The sequence below is a fragment of the Nicotiana tabacum genome, chromosome 3 (assembly GCF_000715075.1).
Source record: "Nicotiana tabacum cultivar K326 chromosome 3, ASM71507v2, whole genome shotgun sequence".
In the NCBI taxonomy this organism is placed as follows: Eukaryota; Viridiplantae; Streptophyta; class Magnoliopsida; order Solanales; family Solanaceae; genus Nicotiana; species Nicotiana tabacum.
Genome location: NC_134082.1, coordinates 101,327,212 through 101,351,353, shown reverse-complemented (window position 1 = coordinate 101,351,353; position 24,142 = coordinate 101,327,212). Strand labels below are relative to the sequence as shown.

Below are 24,142 nucleotides of genomic sequence, written 5' to 3'. Positions count from 1 at the left end.
ATCATGAAATACTTATAGTGTCATGCATATACGTATGAATGTCATGTCGTGCATAAGTACATGTGTTCATAATATCATTAAGCCTCTGAGGGAATCACATCATATCATCTCGGCCACTGTAGGCAAATCATCAATGTATACCAGCTGATCAGGTGGTGGTGCCCATATGGGAAAGATTATGGCGTTATATACGTACCACCACCCGATCAGCTGGTATACGTTGATGATTTTCCCATAGTGACCGAGATGATATGATGGGATGCCCTCAGAGGCTTGATGATGTTATGAACACATGTACCTATGCACGACATGATATTCATACGCATATGCATGACACTATAAGTATTTCATGATTTATAAAGTTATCCAGACTTACATGTTGAGTTATTTACTCTAACTTCTTCCATGTTTGTTATGTACTTATTTACTTACCTACTATGTACATTATTCATATTGACATCCCTTTTTGCCTGGGGACACTGCTTTTCATGCCTGTAGGCACCGATAGACAGGCTGAGAGCCCTCCAAGTAGGCTATCAGCTCAGCGAAAGATGTTGGTGCGCTCCATTTGTTTCGGAGTTGCTTGATTAGTTAGTATGATTTAGACGCGTATTGTTTGGTATGGCGGAACTCTGTCCCGACCTTTATGAAAGTTATGTATTCTTAGAGGCTTGTAGACAGATGTCATGTACGTAAAAGATTGTAATGCCTTGTCGGCCCATGTTTAGTACATGAGTGGCTATTTTGGTCTTATAGGCTCGTACTTCATATGTATAAGTTTGTATTCCCTCAGCTTTACTCCGGTTCATTTACCTATGATAGAATGATATGAAAGATACGTTATGTTGGTACTCAGTTGAGTAAGGTACCGGGTGCCTGTCGCATCCCATCGGTTTGGGTCATGACACACACACTGGAGCCATTAAGGTCACTACTAGAAAGTAGGACCTCTTCAAGGTAAGACAAAAAGACAAAGAAATGCTCAGAGAATTCGTATCTCAATTCCAAATGGAGCAAATGGATTTTCCACTAGTCACCGATGATTAGGCTATTCAAGCTTTTACTCAATGTCTTAACTCTCAGAGTTTCGTAGCTTCACAACAGTTGAAGCAGAATTTGGTCAAATATCCAGCTGTCACTTGGACTGATGTACATAATTGTCATGCCCCAAGCTCGGGGAGCGCGACCGGCGCTTAACCGAGTGAACCCGGAAGAGCAAGCATGTTAGACACTTTCTACCCAACTCACTTACGATCAAGTGAAGGCATGTTTTCATTAATTAGACAATAGGAGATCATATAAGTACATTACTAATCCATTTCATTAGTTACATCATTGTTAAGTTTCAAAATACATACACCTTACGATTTAGTGGAACAAGAATCCAAAACATAACATAATCCATTGACCTTCTCAACACCCACATAACGTCTATGGAGCCTCTAAGTAGATACAAAAGAGAGTGCTACAAAAGTATCGGCAGGAAGGCCCCGGCTATACCTCAAAACATGATAAGAAGGTAAACAAGAGATACAAAAGATATAGGACCCCGAAATGATGTGGGGCTCACCAAGTCAGCTGGAAAGAGGGTGCACCACTAGCTGCAATCAACTATGTCTGCTATGGAACCACCTACATCCATTTAAAGATGTAAAGCCTCCGACAAAAGGGACGTTAGTACTGTCGAATAGTACTAGTATGTAAAGCTAAGCACCAATCTTAATAGAATGAACAATGAAACAAAGAGGAAGTAGTTATGATGTACAATAAGAGCTTCAAACAAATATGAAAAATATCAAGTAAGGATTACATAGTTCTCGGTTCAATTTCCATATTATTAGGTTGATAAGCATAGTGCCATGTGCCACAATTTTCAATACCACTGTGTTCCTACACGGAGTCCGATCTCAACCCGATCGGCTAGGTCATCTCATTTGAGACATCAACCATATTCACAATTTCAATCAATCATTTCTAGCACAGTTACCACCATGTGTGCGCCATGGTGTCTGCTCACGGCCCGATCGGCTAGGTCATCTCAGTTGAGACATCATCCCTTCAATCGTTCATCTCAATTCACATTTCCTTCCCATATTTTAATGCATGGCACGAGTGGCCTCATTTATTAAGTCGTTCTTGGCTCTTGGTCGTATCTTACAATCCAGGTTTCCCTTTTTATACATTCAAATAACACTATCATCAACATCAATAAAGCCTATCATATAAGGCATTGCACACATAAGGGAAAAGCTTAGAAAATCCTAATCACACGGAGGCTTTTCATATAAATTAGCATAGCAATCTTTATTCGATTCTTGACATGAATTCTTGACCTTTCTCAACACATATTCCACATTTCAAACACATTCTCAAATAGCATGATGACATGGTAAATATTTAGAACAATTATCGAACATGAATCTTTCAGCACAACACATTATGGTAGTCAATTCTAGTATGATCAATTTAGGGACTTACACCAATTACGTGAACACCAGAGGTTCGATTCTAAGAAGAAGGGGATTTAGCCATGCATACCTCAATTGAGCTCTTATAACTTTAAGATGTTTCCGAAACTATCAACTTCATTCTATTTTGCAATATAGCAGAATTGAACCCAAAATTAGGAGAATGATGTATAATTCTAGCTCACTAAATCATTATATCAAACACTATGTGTTCATTATGTTTTAAGACTCGTTTTGTGTAAGATTCCATCATTCCACAACCCATCTTTTATCATTTTTAGCCCATACTCTTCCTACATTCTTTCACCACCCATGCATGTAAAACAAACAACCCTCAAGCCCATGAACCATCTTGCTAATTACCATTTTAGTAGAAATTTTGAAATTAAGAGATAACGCATAGATTCTTACCTTTAAGGTAAGGACTTAGTGAACTTCACTTGACAATTTTCAAGGATTTTTATGCAAGAATTCAGGAATAATTGGTTGAGGATCACTCTCTCACTCTAGGACTCCTTCTCTCACTCTAAAACGTCAGGAATAGGCTCAAAATGAGCCTTAGCATATGTTTTAACGACATGGGATCGGGTTTAAAATTAAGAAATTTGGAGCCCCGACACGGATCTGCGGTTGCATATGCGTCCGCATAATGGCTATGTGGCACGCAAAATGGTCGCGAAGTGGACGTCAGGGACCTAAATTTTTTGCCTCGGTCTGCAGCCAATATGCGGTCCGCAGATCTGTTCTGCGGTCGCATAATGCGCCGTAGAACCTCCCTTCACAAAAGTTCAAGAATGGTTATGTGGCCAAAGTGCAACCCGCAAAATGGCTATGCAGTCGCATAATTGGTCGCGAAAATGAACCTTAAATTTGGCCCAAAAGACTGCCTTGCTCTGCAGCCAAAATGCAGCCCACGGAGTGATTATGTGGTCGTATAATGGGCCGCAGAAATACATATTTCTGCAAAACACTTTCCTCTAACTATGTAGCATACTGTTCAATCCAAAAAGTCCGAAACAACACATAAATCTAACTTGGCACCACGAAATTCCGAGTTTTAGGAAGAATTTTGCGGAGCCTTACAATAATCGGTCTCAGTCGAGATTAGGGTCAAGGATGATCAACTGAGGGTTCCAATCGGTTCGATTTATCCTAACAGGCCGGTGGATAAAATTAAAAGGGACCTCGACCGAGAACCACGGTCGAACAGAGACCGATATCAGCCATACAGTGAAGATCAGAGAAATAACAGGCCGGGACGCAACCCCGTTCAGAATGATTGAAGGAATGATTGGGGACAGAGCTCCCGAGGGCTAATGAGCAAAAGTGGTTTCAATAGGGACGTCGGTTCCAAAGAAGCACCTTGATTGTCAGAATATAACTTCAACATAGATGTTTTTACCAGAGTATCGGCCATTGGACGTATCAAAGATACTAGATGGCCTCGACCTGTACAAACCGATCTGGCCCAGAGAAATCCAAACCAAATATGCAAGTATCATGGTACCCATGGTCATAAAGCAGAAGATTCCAGACAGCTAAAGGATGAAGTAGCCCGATTGTTCAATAAGTGCCACCTTCGAGAATTCTTAAGTGATCGGGCCAAGAATCACTTCAAAAATAGAGATTCAAAAAGGCAAATCGAGCAAGAAGAGTCGCAGCACGTGATTTACATGATCGTTGGAGGGGTCTACATTCCTCAAGGACCGATATTTAAGCACACCAAGGTGACAATCACAAGGGAAAATGAACATGGGACTACTTACCAGAAGAAACCTTGTCTTTCAACGATGAAGATGCGGAAGGGATCGAACAACCTCATAATGACGCACTGGTAATATTTGTCCTTATGAATAAAATTCAATTTAAACGTATTTTGGTTGATCCAAGTAGCTCGGTCAACATTGTTCGATCGAGGGTTGTAGAACAACTCAGCCTACAAGATCAAATTGTGCCCGCAGACCGAGTACTTAACGGTTTCAACATGGCGAGCGAAACCACCAAAGGTGAGATTTTTTTGCCAGTGAACGTGGTCGGGACCATCCAAGAAACAAAGTTCCATGTAATCAAGGGAGACATGAGGTACAACGCCATGCTCGGAAGGCCTTGGATCCATAACATGAGTGAGGTACCCTCGACCCTTCACCAAGTTCTGAAATTCTTGACATCTAAAGAAGTCAAAACAGTGTACGGGGAACAGCATGCTGCCAAGGAGATGTTTGCAATTGACGAATTAATATCGGTGTAAGCACTTTCTTCAGCAAAGGGATCAAACTCTAAGGGAAAGAAAGAGGCTAAATATCAACCACAAACACCAACCTCGAACCAACCGGAAAAGCGGGATACCGATGAGGACGATGACTATGGGATACCTCGATATTTTGTAGTTCCCGATAACTCTGACGCCGCCAAATAAACAGGGTCAAAGAGCTGGAACAAATCACACTGACCGAACATCATCTAGAAAGGTATACTTAGGCACGGGGCTAACCCCTAAGCTTATGAAAAAACTTATTCATTTCCTTATAGCTAACATGAATTGCTTTGTTTGGTCCTACCTCGATATGACAGTGATCCCGCCGGAAATTACCACTCACAAGTTGATCTTGGATCCTAAATTCTGCCAGGTAAGAAGGCCCCAGTCCGAGATTAAACATGCCTTCATCAAAGACGAGGTAACCAAACTTCTCAAAATAGGATCCATTCGGGAAGTAAAGTATCCCGAAAGTCTAGCAAACGAAGTGGTAGTCCCTAAGAAGGGAAACAAACTTAGAATGTGTGTAGATTATAAAGACCTAAATAAGGCATACCCCAAGGATTTTTTTCCTTTGCCTGACATCGATCATATGATTGATGCCACGATCGGCCACGAGACTCTTAGTTTTCTTGATGCCTATTCCGGGTACAACCAAATACAAATAAACCTGGAAGACCAAGAAAAAACTTCATTCATCACGAAGTATGGCACCTACTGTTATAATGTAATGCCATTCAGACTAAAAAATATTGGTGCAACTTATCAATGCCTAGTAAATCGAATGTTCGAAGAAAAAATAGGGAAATCTATGGAAATTTATATCGATGACGTTCTAGTTAAATCTCTGCGAGTAGAGGACCATTTAAAGCATTTGTAAGAAACCTTCGATATACTGAGGAAGTACAATATGAAGCTCAACCGAGAAAAGAGTGCATTCAAGGTTGGCTCGGGCAAGTTTCTTGGCTTCATGGTGTCCAATCGGGGGATCGAGATCAACCCTGATAAAATCAAATCTATCGAGGATATCAAGGTCGTAGATAATATAAAGGTCGTAAAGAGGCTAACCGGGCGCATAGCCGCCCTGGGGAGATTCATTTCAAGGTCCTCAGATCGGAGTCACCGATTCTTCTTGCTGTTTAGGAAGAAGAACAATTTTGCATGGACCCCGGAATGTCAACAGGCCTTGGAAGAACTAAAGCAGTACGTATCGAGCCTGCCGCTGCTTCATACCCCGAAGATGTACGAACAACTTTACTTGTACTTGGTAGTATCGGAGATAGCAGTAAGTGGAGTCCTGGTCCGAGAAGAACAAGGTAAGCAGTTTCCTATTTATTATGTTAGTCGGACCTTAGGTGAGGCCGAGACTAGATATCCACACTTAGAAAAATTAGAGCTTGCCTTAGTAAGTGCCTCTAGGAAACTAAAGGCATACTTCCAATGTTATCCAGTATGTGTTGTGACAACTTATCCTCTTCGAAATATCTTGCACAAACTCGAACTGCCGGGCCTGTTGGCCAAATGGGCCATCGAAATCAGTGGTTACAATATTGAGTATCGACCTCGAACCTCCATCAACTCTCAAATCTTAGCAGACTTCATGGCTGAATTTTCACCGGCCTTTGTACCCGAGGTCAAAAAGGAACTACTAATAAAATCAGGTACATCTTTGGGAGTATGGACCCTCTTTACGGACGGTGTTTCGAACGTGAAGGGGTCCGGACTAGGCATCGTACTAAAATCACCCACGGGTAATGCAGTTAGGCAGTTATTAGAACTACGAAATTGAATAACAATGAGGCCGAATATGAGGCCGTGATTGCAGGTCTCGAACTGGCTAAGAGTTTGGGAGCAAAGGTCGTAGAGGCCAAGTGTGATTCCCTCCTCGTGGTAAACCAAGTTAATAGGACTTTTGAAGTCCGAGAAGATCGAATGCAAAGGTGCTTGGATAAACTACAGACAACTCTACACCGGTTTAAGGAGTGGACCTTGCAGCATGTACCTCGAGAACAAAACAGCGAAACCGATGCTCTTGCCAATCTGGGTTCATCAATCGAAGACGACGAACTCAACTCGGGGACTGTCGTACAACTCATGAAGTCGGTGATCTAAGAAGGCCACACCGAGATAAATTCCACAAGTTTGACTTGGGATTGGATAAACAAGTACATAGAGTAATTAAAGAACGGAAAGCTCTCATCGGATCCAAAGGAATCGAGAGCCCTGTGCATAAAGGCAGCACGGTTCACTTTGTCCGAAGATGGAACGTTATTTAGAAGGATGTTCAATGGACCATTGTCAATATGTTTGGGACCGGGAGATACCGAATATGTCCTACGGAAAGTTCAGGAAGGCACTTGTGGAAATCACTCTGGTGCTGAATCATTGGCCCACAAAATAATCAGAGCAGGATACTACTGGACCGATATGGAGAAGGATGCAAAGGAGTTCATTCGAAAATGCGACCAATGCCAAAGGTATGCGCCAATGATTCACTAGCCTGGAAAGCATCTTCATTCGGTCTTATCCCCATGGCCGTTCATGAAGCGGGGAATGGACATCATCGGCCCTCTTCCATCGGCCCCAAGTAAAGCTTAGTTTATTTTATTTATGACTGATTATTTTTCTAAATGAGTTGAAGCACAGGCTTTCGAGAAAGTCAGAGAAAAAGAAGTCATAGACTTCATCTAGGATCACATCATATGTCGATTTGGGATGCCCTCTGAGATCGTGTGTGATATGGAAAGCAATTCATCGATAGCAAAGTGACTAAATTTCTCGAGGATCACAAGATTAAGAGAATCCTATCGATGCCTTATCATCCCAGTGGAAACGGACAGGCCAAATCGACCGATAAAACCATCATTCAGAACCTTAAGAAGTGGTTGACCGATGCCAAAGGGAAGTGGAGAGATATATTGCCCGAGGTTCTATGGGCGTACCGCACAACGTCGAAATCCAGTACCGAAGCAACACCGTTCTCATTAGTTTATGGAGCCAAAGCTCTAATCCCAGTTGTAGTCGGAGAACCCATCATCAGATTTTGATATGCAATAGAGAAGTCAAATAACGAGGCCATGAATATGAGCCTAGAATTGTTGGACGAAAGACGCGAAGCTGCCCTCGTTAGATTGGCCGCTCAAAAACAGCAGATCGAAAGGTACTACAATCGAAGAGCCAATCTTCGACATTTCAACATCGGGGACTTGGTGCTAAGAAATGTCACCCTCAACACCCGAAATCCAAATGAAAGAAATATGGGTCCGAACTGGGAAGGACCATACTAAGTTCTCGAAATCATCGGAAAAGGGTCTTACAAGATCGGTATAATGAATGGTGAACAATTACTGAGCAACTGGAATATATTGCACCCAAAACGATATTACTGTTAAGGTACGACCTTCTTCATTTTCATTTATATTTTAAACTAACTCCTGCAGGTGTTCGATTAGAAACAGCAATGGACTTCTCAACACGAAGACTTTAGGTCTGAAAACACGTGTTGCTCTCTTTTTTCCTTAGACCGGTTTTGTCCCATAAGGGTTTTCCGGTGAGGATTTTAACGAGGCAACCATTGATCGTGCTAACTTAGAACAAGTCAACAGTATCGAGGCTTCTTTATAATCAACCTCGAATATTGGGGGCATTACCCTCAAACGTCAACTTTGTTGTGAGGAAATTACTTCATGGTATCAGGGCCTCGATAGGAAAATTTATAAGGGTCAAACGGTCAAACGAACCGTGCCCGCGTAATTTGCTCGAGCCCTGGCACAAACATGTATGCATGTATAATCAATTATAAAGAGAAGTATTTTTCCTTGCCAATATATCATGCCTTAGAAAAAAAATTATACTTTACAATTTTACACTCTCAATCTATTATGGCTTAAGGGCCGATCATAATCGAAGTTCGGATAATTACCCTCACACTCGAGGACTGCCATCCGAAAAAATAAATGAGATTGAATTCATAAGACCTTTTAGGCAACTCCCGATTCTTATAGGCCACGGTTATCCCTCTCGGGGACAGACACTTCGGGCAAGCTCGAAGTAAAACGAGAAAATAAGCCCAAGGGGTAAATTCCGGACCAAAGAGACTATAACCAAATTAATATGGCTCTGAGACGTCCGAATTTTGTAACAAAACAGGCCTTCGAATCTTTCATAAACCGGTTAAAAGGGCTACCCCCGGCAAAATCATAAAAGGCTTCGATAATATCAAGCCTCGAAAACTCTAATGAGTACGAAATTGTTCAAACTCTCGAACGATTCCTTACTTCGTGCTAATGCACTGCAACCTCTGTGAACATGAATGATAAACAAAGGAAAACTTTAAAAGCCAAAAAGGGTAGAAAAGACTTATATATATGATTAAACGATCATTTTACAAAGGCCAGATCAGCCGATTACAAAAATTTACAAAGGGCTACTTTCACTCCGAGTTCGAGAAATCATTCTCACTCGATTAAAATCCTAAGGACTACCTTATTTCGAGTTCGAGCAGACCCTTACCTTGAGTTTGATAAATCATTGACACTCGACTAAAAGCCTAAAGGCAACCTTATTTCAAGTTCGATCGGTCCCTCACTCAATCATTAAACTTAAGGGTTACATAAACTCAAAATTCGAGTTATCATTCGGGATCCATCAATTAGAAAATATTGAAAACAAGGCTTAATATCAGCCCTTACCTTTCCCAAACCATGGACCCTCGAACATAGCTTCATGATATTATGCTAAGGCATTTTGATCTTTATATGAAATAACAAAAAAAGGACGACAGATTCATAAGACATGGAAAGGAAAGAAAATTTTATATATATCAAAAATCATTTACAAGGGCAACATGGCCCGACCAGAATTCTCTACAAAGGCCAAAATGGCTCTAAAAGAAACACGAAGAAAAAAAATACAAATCCTAAGGGCCTAGTCTTCTTCGAGAGCAGCATCCTCACTCCCAGGGTCTTCCCCACTTTCGGACCCGCTCATACTCCCAGAATCGGCATCGTCAGGGAAGGCCAACACTTTGGCTTCAGCTTCAAGCTCTTTGGCACTCTCGATCTCAGCAGCGAGATAAAGCCACAAGCGTGGATCTCGAGAATCTCTCTTCGGGAATGGCATTTAGCATGCTCGACAACCCAGTTCGCTTGAACCTGAGCAACCTTGGTGACCTCCTTTGCCCGAGCCTGAGCAGCTTCAGCGTCGGTCCGATAGACTGCCACCATAACATCAGCATGGGCCTTGGCCGTTTCGATCTCCAATTTGGCCGCTACAAGTTCTATTGCCAGCTTCTCACGATCAGAAGTTGTTGAACCCAACCGATACTAGAACTCCTCAATTTTCTTGGCTTGCACCAAGGCATCCACTTTCAAGCTTCGAAGCTAGTTCTCGGCCGAGGTCAGTTGAGCTCGGGCAGCTTTCTTCTCTGAGGCCAAGCGGTCCATCTTCTCCTTTTATCCTTATGCCTCAGCTTTTAGTGCATCTATTTCTTCACAGAGCTACTTGATCACGTCGAGTTTTTGATGGACCTACGGGTTCGAACGGTTAGCTATGATGCCTGAATTGCCATCACTAACTTCAAAAATTCTTCTTACCTGCTCCATCAGTCCAGTGTACTCTTTCTGAGCCGTTTCTAGCTCATCACGGAGACCTCTAGCTTCCTCTTCTCTTTGCTCGCTGAGAAGTTTGAAGACATCCTTCTCCTCAGCCAGCCCCCGAATCTCGGCTTCATAACGGCTCAGTTCCCCCCGAAATTAGAGGAAAGCTTCATGATGAAGCACTGAAGCCTGCAAACATAGGAGGGAAAAGTTATACAAAGGGAGAAAAAACCTAAGTATGAAAATAGGCAGGAGAATCAGGAATTACCCGGTTTAGAGCCTGTTGGGCTTTATTGAAAACACAAGGCATTCCGACCTCATCCATCTAGGCTTGGTCCTCCTCTGTGACCAAACACTCGAGGTAGTTGGCCACCCCTACGGGGGCAATAAGAACCCAAACATCCTCCGGGACCGTGATCGCGATTGTCCGCTTGGACCTAGGAGCGGCATTTGGGGCCGGAGTTGGTCAATTTAATACTTGGGGAAGCCTCACCCAAGATTTTCTTCGGAACCTCCAAATCACTCAGGCCAGTAAAATCTTCTACCCTAGCAAAGAAACTACGAAATAGATCCTCCTCTTTGTGGGCTCTTTCCCTGTGACAAGTCTCTGCGTCCTGAGCATCACGTATCATGGAATCGGAGACTGGAGGAAACAAAGAAGAATCCCCGATCTCTATTACCCCAAGTGGGTCTTTTGAGGAACTGCCTCCATCTTGGGGAGTCTCGAGCTCAATTTCTATGCCCGGGATTCATCGCCTCTTCAACGGCCTCTTTGCCCCAAGGTAAAACATCTTCGGTCCCTTTTGGCTCGAGGACTTGGGCTAAAGTCTCCTCCTCGACCTCATTGAGCCTAGGCTAAGCAGTGTCGACTCCCACTAGCTCTGAAGTTTTTCGCGCCCCTGTGCTAGCTCGTGCACGGGCCACCAGTCCGGAATCATCTTCATTCTCTTCTTCTTGTTCACCCTCTTCGGGCTCATCCCGAAGCTTGAGGACTGAGTCTATTGTTAGAGGGATGACTCTTCCCCTACGGGTTCGCCTCTTTTTGGGCTTTTGTTCATCCAACTTCGTAGAGATCAGAGCCCCTCTCCTTTTCCGCTTTGTCTTTTGCTTCGGAGCAGACTGTTGGGGAAGGTTTTCTTCGTCACCAGATAGGGGCCTCATGGGCAAGTTCCACCTGAGACCTGCAAAAGAAGGACAAGTGAGATCGAGAAAAATTTCGGGCAGTGATCAAAGTTGTCGAGTTATACGAAAACTTACCGTGGTTTCAGGCCTCCCATCGACCTTTCACCAATTCGCGCCATGTGCTCAGCGTGTGTTGATTTCGACACTAAGCTTCTGACCCAGTTCTCGAGCTGGGGAATTGCACCCGGCATCCAGGTGATGGCTGCATCAAATAAAATGCCAATAAGAAAGGATGAAAAAGTGAAGGTAATAAGCAGAAGTTAAAAATGGAGTTATACTTATGTCTCATAATCCATTTCTCCAAAAATGGCAATTTCGGCCGGGATCAGGTCCGGGGTCTTCACTCGGACAAATTGGCCCATCCACCCCAATCCTTGTCCTTATTTATGCTCGAGAAAGCGGCTTTGGAGCTCGACATTGAAGCTTTATTAAGCCCCCTTGGTAAAGTAGTGGTTATATAAGCGTATGAGATGGTCGAGGGTGAAGGGAAGCTCGTAGACTTGGCTCACAAAAAAATGGAGCAGTATCACTATCCTCCAGAAGAAGGGGTGAATTTGTCAGAGGGTGACTTCATACTTCTTGCATAAATCCACGATGACCGGGTCGAAGGGACCCAATGTTAAAGGGTAAGTGTAAACACTTAGAAACCTTTCCACATGGGTAGTGATTGAATCCTCAGGCAAGGGCACCACCACGTGTTTGTCAACCAAGTTGCAGTCCTTTTTGACTTGGTCAAGGAGGTCACCGGTGATCGTGCATATATACCTCGGTATTGGCTCGCATCAGTCCAGAACCGAGGGGGTATTTTTAACCTTGAAGTCAGAGTTAAGGACGTACACTCCGGGAATGAATTCTTCAGGGCGTGGCTCTGTCGTTGGTTGCTCGTCGGCCGGCTGAGACGAAGAAGCTTTTTCTTTCTACGAAATGGTTTTAGATGTTTTGGCCATTTTGTTTTCGTGAACAAGGGAGAACAGAGATTGGGATATTTCATTTTTTGGGGAAAACGAACGAAGAAACTCAAAAGCTTGAAGGTAAAATGTTTTGTAGAAGGCAGAGAAATATGAAGATTGAAAGTAAAGTTTGGGCAAGAAAGGGAAGATACATTTATAGGTTGAAGACGACAGTTCAGAACCGATAGTGGCCGACAATAACTTCCAGGCATTTAATGCCTCGACATCTGAACCGACGGGATGTTTCGATCACCTATGCCGCTTACATCACGATGCTTACATCATAAAGAACCGAGGGTAAATTCGAAGATTCAATTCGCTTCTTGTCATTGCACTCCAAAAAATGAGGGGACTATCTGTATATAGTCAAAATCGGACTTGTCTAATTTTGTACGACTAACCGAAATCGGGACGTAAGATCAAGTCCCGGCCCCGGTTATATCAGAACATGGTACAAAGATGGATTGGTAAGCTCGTGAATCGATGGCAGATCAAGATCGAGGCCGGCCGTGATCGAGACCGAAGCGAGAAAGAAACTGAGCAAGATCGAAGGAAGTCTGCCACGTCAAATAGCAGAAAGCCGAGATATCCGTGATCGAGCTAGGATCGTGGCAGAAATCTCGGCATGTATCGAGTCAGGATCGGATATTCAGCCTATCACGGGTTTACTTCTGTAATTAGAATTATACCATAAATAGGATTCATCTACTATATAAAGAGGGTCTTAACTATTTTTTAAATAATATACATTCACGTATAACAAGGCAATATATTATATTTTCTCTTGCAAGCTTTGTTGTTCAAGTTCATATTTTTCAATAAGCATACTCAGTTGGTTCGAGGGCAGTCTAGTTTGAGGGCCATAATTGTTCATCACATTGGTTTGCTTTATTTTACTGTTAATTACTAGCATTAATTCTTATATTTATCATTTTGTATCAAGTGAAATTACATATCCTTAAATCACTTATAAGTTTAATTGTTATTCGATTTTAAGGGTAAACAAGGTGTTAATGCAAAACCTCGAAGATCCATTGGGTGTTAGTAGTTTACTTAAGGAAATTTTAACTCCTATCGAAAAGGTTGATACCTTATTTATTATAAATAAATACCCTATTAAAAAATTATCTCATATAGCTACCTTTTAATTTTTATAGCAAAATATCTATTTATGGCCACTTCCTACCTTTAAGCCATTAAATACGCTGTGTATTATTTTTCTCTCTCCCTCTCCCATCCCTCTCTCCTCCTTTCTCTTTCCTTTTTCTTCTCTTTTTCCCACGGTTTTTTCCTCCCCTGCTTTTAGAAACCCTAGCAGGGGTTGTGTTCCACCAACGACAGATCTGGTTGGTGACCACTTTCCCCCTTCCTTGTTGTGTCACCCCTAAACCCCCCTCCTCCGGCCGGCGATACCTTCTTCTTTTTCTGAAGTGATGATTACATTATAAAACCATTTGGTTTCCAAACGTGACGATCTAAAATAGTTGAAGTTGAAAAACTCTAAGATCCAACATCTTTCACGCCATTTTGAATGGAAAGTAGAAAAGTGATTTTTTTGCTTAACTACTCGTTATTCAAAATTCACGGTCCAACTAATTCAAATTCATTCTACGAGATTATAAGAAGATTTCGACAAGGTGAAGGAATGCGAAAATAAAACGACAAAAGAAAAAAAAAGTAGTTGCTTTGCCTTGAAGAGTCTATTACCTTTTTATTTATTGTATTTCAATGTATCTCGCTGTATTTCATATATTTTAATGTATTCACTGTCTTTTTTTTAATTGTATTTCAATATAGCTCGTTGTATTTCATTGTATTCACTATCTCGCTGTATTCCACGAATATATTCATATGCTTTTTTAATTAATATAATTTATGTATTCAGATGTATATATGTATTCATATGTTTTTGTATTATAGATGACCTGCTATACTCCATGTTTTCAATGTATTTTGATGTATTTAACTGTATTCAATGTAATTATATAATTTCAATATATAAATCTATTTGTAAAGATACCACTAAAAAATACTTTAGTAAAGATACCACTGAAAAACTAAAGGATGGATTTAATCTCTGAAGATTGCTCTGATTTTGGGCTGTTTTTCGTGTTGAGAATATTTTCTATAACTGGAAATACAAATTTTGCGTGTTATAATTGAATTTGTTGAGTTATATTAGGAGTATATCGCGTTAATTGATTCATTTACCGTTTTTAAATAGTTGAAGACCTTTTTTTGCAAATTCTGTTACTGCATTCACGAATACGGCTCGCGAATACAGTCGAATACATTCTCTGCTTAGCTGGACTCCCCTATTTTCCGCCGAGTTTTGCTACTGTATTCATGAATACAATAGCAAAAATACATTGAATACAGTCTATAACAACTAAAAACATAGTTATAGGAAGTAACTTAGTAAATGATAGTTATAGCAAGCTAATAATCACTAAAACATATTTGTTTCTGAAAATATCTCTTTATTTATTAGCCTACCTATATAGGGATAGTAAGGACCGAGACGCCTCTCCATTTTTTATTATCTTCGTTCTTTATCAACTTATTCTCATGATACCGTCCTATTTAAATGTCAAACGTTCACTTTTTATTTAAATAAACAGGTGTCTTAATCATAATTGAAAAGATAGATATTGCTATTTAAGTCTGTCCATCTCCATTTTTTCTAAGAAAACAGGAAGTGTATTTGTATTTTATGATGAAGTGATTTAGTAAACAGTGCTTATTTTTTCATCCTAAGAAAAATACACATAGTTGCATTTAACTACTTCTAACTGTACACTTAAACACTTAATTAAGTTACTCCACTAACTAACTACTAACTTGAGTTCTAACAGCTAACCACAGTTATAATGAGCTAACTAACTATAGTTACTCCAATATAGAGCCAAAAATGCTTGATAATTTTCTTTTCTTATGCCTAGACCCTGATAAACAAAGTTATCTAATATCAGAGTTGAATGTTGATGTGAAGTCACACACCCGGAAAAACTTAAAACAGTCGAAGACGTACCTGATTAAAAAAATAACAATAATAATATTGACCCTAAAAAACGCAGAACTAGAAGTCCTGAGTATAAAAATAAGTTCACTTTAAAACAGTACAAGGTGTCTAGCCCTCAATGTGATGATCCTGACTCATGCTTAAACGGGCAAGACTAACAACTGCAACAACTTCCCCAGATATCACCAGTCTGGAATTAAAACTTTTAGTACTATGCCATCTGCACAAGATCCAAGAGCCCTTTCACCTTGGCTTCCCTGGACGAACTTGATGAGAAGTTGTTAAAATCACCTGTCGGCATCTGAAGAATATTTATCCGTTCAGTCCAGAAATGTGATAAGCATTCCATAGTCAAAGTCAGAACATTCGCCTCAAAAGTCAAGAATGCTAATACTGGATTCACATCCCAGCTGTATTTTACTCCAATGAGTCCAGACTTATCCTCCCTTTCAAGTTGTAATCTTTCTTCGATTAGCCAATTTCAAGTTGACATGGAAGGATAAGATCGAACATGGATTTCAAGGCGATAGGACAACTGGAGAGCTTTTATGTTCGATTTCCACAGAGCTCCTGAAATCGCATCAAACTGCAATGAAGAGCATAAGTTAAATTCTGATCATTAACAGTTCTCCCCGTCCTTCCTTCCCTGAAGAAGGCTTACCCTGTGCACGAAGTACCGCCAGGCTAGTGCCAGGGTAAGAGGAGAATGGGCTTAAACCGTACACAGCCTTTTCCTTGCATTTATGCATAAAGGCTGTTGCCACACCTACCCCTTGGTCACCAAGGGAGCAACTTCGCTGTTGCACCAATGCTTTCCCTCACCCCCTCAAATAAATAAATAAAAGTATCTTTTCAATAATTAACAAGCAATACATGAACAATGAATTCTTAAACTATCAAGATCTTTACATCAATAGCAAAAATGTGTTCAGTTTTGGAAATGCATGAATAAAAAACAGCTGACGAACACGAACATGATGAATGAGCTAGTAATCCTTGAAAAATTGGCTTGAATGCTAAAAGGATGACAATGCAACTTGCTACTTCAATTTTTAAAAATATCCTCATCAATATTTTGATACTTATTCCTAAAATGCACAAAATCAAAAGGCAATGTAGATCATGAAATAACCCATCCCCCCCCCCCCCCCAAAAAAAAAAAAAAAGCGAATTGAGCATAAAAATAAAATAAAAAGAAGTGGGACGGGGGAGAACAGTGAGGGTTTAACAGTCCAAAGTGACATTTAAGGTATGACCCGCCACAAAGTTTGTCTGAGAGACAATATGGTGCATAGTAACCAAGAATGAGAAATTAAAAGTAAGTTAAATAAGGGTAATAAGTATGAAATCCTGCAATAAGAAAATCAATAGAAGAAATTCATCATTTGCCTCCAGATGATGAAGAAAGATAAAGTCCAGGTAGGCTAACAAAATGTCCAAAGCAAATCCATGGATTAACTAAAACTTCTAAGGCAACTAAAACCCATTTTAGACAAGTTAGATGGTATTGATCGAAAAGTTGTTTGCAAACTCAGTTTTTGCATGTTCTCCAAATGCAATTCCAACTTCGCAGTAAGGATTCTAAAGAACGAGACAGATATTTTGTAAGTTTCTAGGAGGTAAAACTCTTCAAAACTATCAGGAGACATGTAAAATGCTACCCAAAGGCTCAAAAAATTACTATAAACCAATTTGTCTTCACAAATTCATGCGCAGTTGAACAATTAACTACATATGCATGATTTGAGCAAAATAGATTTGGAGCAACTGCCCAATTAAGCTTAAATATCAAAGTAAGAATTGCTTAACCTAACTGTGAAGAACATCCAATAAGCCAATCAAAACATCAAACAAAGGCTACACTTTAAACAAAATACAGCATATTATAAGATCTCCTATTACTAGGATACAGAAAAGTGAACTTGGGGTGGAAATAATAAATGTATTATGGAGTTTGCTTAGTGCAAGGATACTATCCCAAGAATACAATAGAAACCAATGAGGAAGTACAGAAATATGTCAAACAAACATACCGACGTAGTAGCACTTGTGGATTATAAGGAAACAGGTTCTTTAGGTGAAGGCTTTCAATAGATGCTTTAAGTGAAAAAAGACAGTTCCTTGCACACTCAAATGGTGATATCTGAGTTACATAATCCTCATCGCAACATCCATGGGCTTTTTGGTTTTTGCTTTCAAGTGGTAAACTAACTCCACTAACAAAACTTGGCACAGCTGATATCTCTCCCTTATAGTTATAATCATCTGCTGAAAACTTTTTTCTCTTTCTGCTTCGACCTTTTCCGCTCCATGAAAATTCCACAAATATGTTCCATGAATCACATACCTTACGTAGGCACCTATGAGGACACAGGTGGAAATTATATGGAAAACATCAGACAGATAAATCAACATATTTTGTTTAGGAGGGGCTAATGTTGCTCCAATTCTCTGATTTTGAATATGCTAGTTAGATTTGGAGCAATCACCGAAAGAAATGAATATGCACTGTAAATGGAGGAACATGTGGTTATGTTTTGGTTTTTAGGATATATTAGGAAAAGAAAAATTAATTCATAAGACGATTTAAGGAACTTTTGCAAGATAAAAAAGATGATGTTTTTTACATAGAGCTCTTGTAATTTTTGAATATGCTACACGGTAGAGCTGGAACTCCTTACATAGACTAAATCAGATCCTATATCAGATCGTTTTACGTTCATCATACTTGAAAATTGGGAGAAAAAGATGGGTTGCAAATTTGGGACTAGTATGCTTTACCATATGAAGGTTGGGCCTGTCAAAACACCATAAGTGGTACGCATATGTGATCCACTTACAGATCTTATAGCCATGTCCAAAGACTAGAGACGAAAATAAAAATGTAGAGTCTGGTACATACCTCAAAAGATATTCAGCAGAGCTAGCTCCTGTGTCTTTTGAGATAAGATAATCAAGAAGAACTTGATGATCATAGTGTATCTGTAAGCAAGGTAACACTCAGCATGGGTAAATACTAGTATTTCGTCTTGACATCAGAAGGAGAGTAAACAACGAAGTGGACAAGGGAATGTTTCGAACTTACTCCAGCCAGGAATAGGTGAAAGAAATGTATTGGGTGAAAAAGGTGTGAAATCAGAGAAAACTCTCTCACTTCAACAGTTGAGAAAGCCACTTCATCAATAAACCTACATACAACAAGAAGCACTAAAAGAACTGCCATATACTACTTCACATCATCTCTAGAATTAAGTAATATACGTGCAACTCACTTTTGTTCAGAGTAAAATGGCAAGCAAAACATTTGCAAGAGCATTTCAAATAGTATATCATCCTACAATTTAACAGTAAAGGAAAGTCAGAAAAGTGAAGCCGGTTGGAATAATTTATCATACAAGAACAGCAAGCAGGTTTTGCGTCACAAACCACTTCTGAGATGCAAAATCAGCCAATCAAATCAACCAAATATGAAGCTTTAGCTGAGCTCTATGTCCTGGACATCATAATATAGTAGGAGGTATACTAAAACCTAGAAACAAGCTAGAAACCATTTGAAGTAGGCAATCCTCAGCCATTGGAAGTCCAATGATAACAGATGAATCTCTAACGCTTAGACAACAAACCTATGCAAATGATGGATTGAGCCAGTGCTAATCGGTGAGGAATAAATATAAAAATCTCAGAGTCTAAGGATTAGTTCTCCAGATTTAGTCAAGTGGTTCCTCCAAAATTGCCGAGGAAAGAGTTAACAGAAAGGGGAAAAGAGGGACAGAAAAAAGAGATGCAGAGTTCTAATGCAACTGCATATACAAGGTTTTGTACCTCACTCTTGGTCGATTATAGCACCACAGGGAGCATTTAAACACTCTATATGAGTTTCCTAGTAACTAGCTAATATAAGTTCCGCTGCTCTTATTGTTCCCCAGCTTATCTCATACCGACAGTCAGTTCCAAAACTTGTCAAACCTTGAAGATCAGATATAATTATGAAGCTGCAATTCAGCCATTTTATTTAGAGGACCCAAAAAAAATGAACAAGTTAAAATAAAACAGTCATTGTGAGCAAGAGCACAAACCTCTTGCATATATAGCTGCAAGAAGGATGAGACGAAGTCCATGCATTTCTCAGAGTACATATCATGGTCAGCAAAACTATCACCAGGGAGAAGCTCTTTGAGCCACTTGTGGAGCTCTAGCAAAGCTTTTCTTCTGCTGCAACACTTGGGATTCAGATCAAAGCTTGAGCAAGACTTAAGATTTTTACAAGCATAATGTTGATCAGTCGTCTCTTTCATGTTCATCAAACTAGAGGAACATTTGAGGAAAAAGAAAATAGCCAGCCTTTGCAAATGCTTTGATGAAATGCATTTCTTCCCCATATCAAATGTCATTACCCCAAATGGAGAACCTTCGAGATATTTATCTAGACCAAACTCCTGCCCATCCATAGGTTGCAATAATACATCTTGAAAGTAAGTGTGGATAAGATGCAACCACGATACTACAATTGAGGGGTCCAAATGGATTTGGTTACTAAGTCGAATCATGAGTATCTGAAAAAATGAACAGGTATTGCAACCACAAACTCAACTCAGTTAAATGATGTCATTGGTGGATGTCCAAACAAAAATTTAAATATACTTATCACACCACTGTAAACAACATAAAACGATTACACGGGAGCATATATCTATTCGGAATGGAAGAGATTATTATTACAACAAAAGCAAAAACAGGAAAGCCTCATCATATCCACCTAATTGTAACACTTTAGATTAAACTGTAGCATTTAGCATATTAAACTTTCTCCATCCGACTTCTTTTCCTATGATAGATCAAGTGTTATTGGATTCAGGGCATCAAGGGGTGTTATGCATGTACGAATGCAACATCTAAGAGCGTAATCCTTCAATAAATTAGATAAAGCATAACCCCCTAATTTGCATCAATAGACAAATTATTTAGTATTAGAAAGAATAGGCTTGAATTGAACAGAATGGTTACAGAGGATTTGTACAGACCCCAATCCAATTTGGGATCGAGGCATAGTTGATTGATCCAGATAGACAACAACAACAACAACAACAACATACCCAATATTATCCACATCGTGTGGTCTGGGGAGGGCAGTATGTACGCAGACCTTATCCCTACCTTGTGAAGGTAGAGAGGTTGTTTCCAATAGACCCTCAACTCAGGAAAACATAAGCACCATATTAATTAAAAGATAGACAAGAGGGACAACACCAAAAAGCCATGTAAAAGCGGGCATAAAAACAATACGATAATAAGATGATCAAAATGAAAGAAAACGACGGGTAATTATAGAAACCTACTACCAACAGAATGGGAGAGTGCGTACTAATACTACTGGTATGAAAAATCTACCACCTACCCTTCTATCCTAATCCTCGACCTCCACATCTTCCTATCAAGGGTCATGTCCTCGGTCAGCTGAAGTTACGCCATGTCTTGCCTAATCACCTCTCCCCACCTCTTCTTCCGCCTACCTCTACCTCTCCGTAAATCCTCCAATGTCAACCTCTCACACCTCCTCATCGGGGCATCTGTGCTCCTCCTCCTCAATGGGTGCGGCCACCATTGAGCACTGGATGCCTAATCACCTCTCCCCACATCTATCTTGATCCAGATAGATGTTAAATAAAAAAGAATTCACACCAAAGTTGTTTGAGAAAACTAGAGAGCGACTTTTTAATCTTCCACAATGCCCTTAAAATATTTTGTTAGTTACTTTCATCTATACAAAATGGGGATAAAGGGCCATATGGAGACTTCTTCCTGCCTTTGCTTGAACATTTGATGAACCAACTCTCAGGAGCAATTAAAATCAACAATAATTGCCCACCTAACAAAGAAAAGAGAGCAAATAGCGTACCAGATTCCACTAGTTTACAAAAGCACTTCACCCTGCCACTCGCATTAGATGCACAGACTAACAATTGAATTTCCTACCTTCTTGTTAAGAAGGTAATGAAATACGTCAAAAATTTTGTATTAAGAAAAAAAAAATCCTACCTTCTTCCAGAAAGGATCAGTAAGAGAGGCATATTCAGCATGTCATAAGGTTTTGTGATCATATAACCCTGATTAGCATGTCATTCAAATAAGTTATTCGTTGATTACATTTATCACTTTTTAAAACAAAAAAATTTTAGGTACTACCATCAACTGCCTACACTGCCAACATTTATGAAACACTGGCTGAGGGAAGATATCAGCTCAGTACCTTGCCTGTCCCCATAAGAATGTTTTACATTTCATCGCAAATTATGCTTATTGGGTAAGAGTAAACCGTAGGTAGTATAAAGCATAAAGAACAATAGCACATTGAAAAAGCGAAGCCAGTACCTAAACTGCATCTCAACTGGTGGGAAAAAGCAACGATAATTCGATAAGCACCAATATAAAGCATAACAAGAAAAGAGGGGGGGGGGGTAAAATCAGGAATAAACGCAAATCCAGGCCATGGAAGGAGAAAATCAATCTGTTTCTATGAGAAGTTTAATTCAATTGAATGTTTGAAAGCAATATCAGACATTCAAATCGGATATATCATCATGGTAAGTACCAATGTTTTTCCAGTGAAAGTCATAAGGTTACCTATTTTTTCTATACTTGGCAGCAGGAAGCATTTTATAAAAGATGCTAATTAATGAGAATGAGTTGAGAAGGAATTCATACCAACATCTTATGTTTAAGATATTGAGAGATGGCAACATTATCAGGGCACTGTTCATTACTAAGGCATGATATCAAAAGTCTTGGAAGTAGGTTTTTGATTTCACAAATAAATGGATGCTCTACTGAAGTGCTGACAGCAGTGTCCGTCCAACCACTTTTAACCAAGGAACAGAGCAATCGGAGAAGATATCCCTGAAATGTTAGGATTGACTTAGGTTTTGCTTCTTGCATTTGAGGCAAATGGTCCGGACTGGAGTCCCCTTGAGCATGGTAGACCTCTGACAGCAAATCCCACGGCATATTTGAGATAAAAGAAGTGGTAGCCTCCAAGTAAATGTTGAAAATTTGATCGATAAGATCTCGGTTCAACTGTTTCAGTATACTGTGTAGAACTCTCATGATAACAGCTGCCGTTGACCAACTTCCACTTTTCAGGCTGAGCTTCAATAAATGAGAAGGTGATGGATCCCCCCTCAAGTCTTTGACCTCCATCGTATGTCCCATAGAGGAAAGACCATTAGAAATTGAAATTTTCACGCAGAAATACAGTAAATTGATATATTCACCCCAAAAGCTTTCCTGCAGATAGAAGTTGTTAACACACACAAAATATCAAAACAAAGAAGTGCCAATGTAGTGATTTCAAAGCCACCATCTTATCACGTACAGATTCGACCAGAAAATCTGAAACAACCACCAGGATATTGCCAACTAGGTGATGGATATATGGATTCTCTGTTGCAACCACAACCATCTGAAGATAGGAAATCATAAGAAAGTTGTAAGGTTGAATAAAGTAAGGGGGGGGGGGGGACTGAAACTGATCAAATGAGATGAAATTTTAGTTTACGAGAATCTGAGCAACTAGGTTTCATATCAGATCATTTTTCATCAGGATTGTGGCAATTTTCCAGCAATGGTCAAATGAGCTTAAATTCTTGATCTTAATTAGTGTCCAGAAATTAAACTCCAAACTGAACAGGAGATTGAGAAAATACCAGGATGGTAATTGAAAAAACATCACGATGCTGGGGCCAACATGTTACAGCATTTGTACTTTAAAGCTTCACAGTAGTATTTGATACACATAACTGTACTACAGAATATGGTATTGTCACAGTGAATCCAATTAACCAATCAGCCCCAAAAATCATATAAAGATTGGAATCCCTGTGTCATACCTCATCACGGGTATTCGAATCGAAAAACTTACCAAGACCCCAATAACTTTGGTTAAACAATGATGATCATGAGCATGTGACTCAGGGATTATTTGACCTCCACCAACAGAATTTCCCGCCATGTCCTCCTAATAAATTTACACAAACAAACAAATGTACCCTAAGATACTTCCAAGCAAAACCATAAGATTACACAGAAAGAATCTTACAGAGCTGTTATCGGAGTCATATTCCTTTATCCACTGCTTGATTTCTGTATAAACCTAAAAGTTGGAACTTTTAATCCATTAACTTTGCTTCAATTCAAAGTCTCAAAAAAGAAAATCCCACAATAGGGAGATTGGTAAAGAAAGGAACAAGTACCTGTGAAAGAGCAATTAAAAGTTGTTTCTCCATTTCTTTGGTTAAAGAAGCAGACCCAGTTTCCTGCAGAGGCATAGAGTTTTCATTTTATGTAAAATGAGGTGAAAAGAAAAAAATACACAGAGGCAATTAAGAATCAGTGGGGGGTAGGGGGGGTGGGTAGAGTGAGCTTACAGTATAAGGACGGAGGTAATGATCAATTAAACAACACAGCCGTGAGTGTTCGTTTGTCATACGCCCTCCAGCAAGTTTCTTTTTCCGGCGATTTTGCTGAACGAATGTACACTAACCTACCAAGTCTCGGACTTGATATCACCGGTGACCGGACGTTAACTTGCTTTTCAGCAGAGATAGTTTTACTTTTATATCAGCAATTTCAAGTTCCATTGCAATACTCGGCGAGAGGGCTCACTTTTCTTTTCT

The 24,142-nt window shown here is 39.9% G+C and overlaps 1 protein-coding gene across 3 annotated transcripts; it reads right to left on the bottom strand.

The window, feature by feature from the left end:
- Positions 1–15,351: 15,351 nt before the first annotated feature.
- LOC107814596 (uncharacterized) lies at positions 15,352–24,141 on the bottom strand. 3 transcript variants are annotated; one of them, XM_075249696.1, is made up of 13 exons: positions 23,894–24,105; positions 23,720–23,782; positions 23,566–23,619; positions 23,389–23,484; positions 23,174–23,266; positions 22,843–22,929; positions 22,176–22,754; positions 19,550–20,026; positions 18,746–18,807; positions 18,559–18,661; positions 18,376–18,455; positions 17,507–17,833; positions 15,352–16,059 (listed from the first exon to the last, which is right to left on the bottom strand). In XM_075249696.1, the coding sequence occupies exons 6-13, from the start codon at positions 22,927–22,929 to the stop codon at positions 16,020–16,022; spliced, it is 1,755 nt and encodes a 584-aa protein (XP_075105797.1). In that variant the 5' UTR covers positions 23,174–23,266; positions 23,389–23,484; positions 23,566–23,619; positions 23,720–23,782; positions 23,894–24,105; the 3' UTR covers positions 15,352–16,019. The 3 variants fall into 3 exon arrangements, with proteins under 3 accessions (XP_075105797.1, XP_075105796.1, XP_016495519.2); XM_075249695.1 differs by lacking the exon at positions 23,174–23,266 and having other exon boundaries at positions 23,894–24,141; XM_016640033.2 differs by lacking the exons at positions 23,389–23,484; positions 23,566–23,619; positions 23,720–23,782; positions 23,894–24,105 and having other exon boundaries at positions 23,174–23,288.
- Between the last annotated feature and the right edge of the window lies 1 nt (position 24,142).

Excerpts from the sequence above, each read along its gene's own strand:
- LOC107814596 (XM_075249695.1), bottom strand. The coding sequence starts at position 23,953 with ATGACAAACGAACACTCACGGCTGTGTTGTTTAATTGATCATTACCTC. Across the intron at positions 22,755-22,842 it reads CAGATTTTCTGGTCGAATCT|GAAAGCTTTTGGGGTGAATA; the intron begins GTACGTGATAAG and ends TTCTATCTGCAG. Across the intron at positions 18,808-19,549 it reads TGCAGCTATATATGCAAGAG|GATGATATACTATTTGAAAT; the intron begins GTTTGTGCTCTT and ends GTTAAATTGTAG.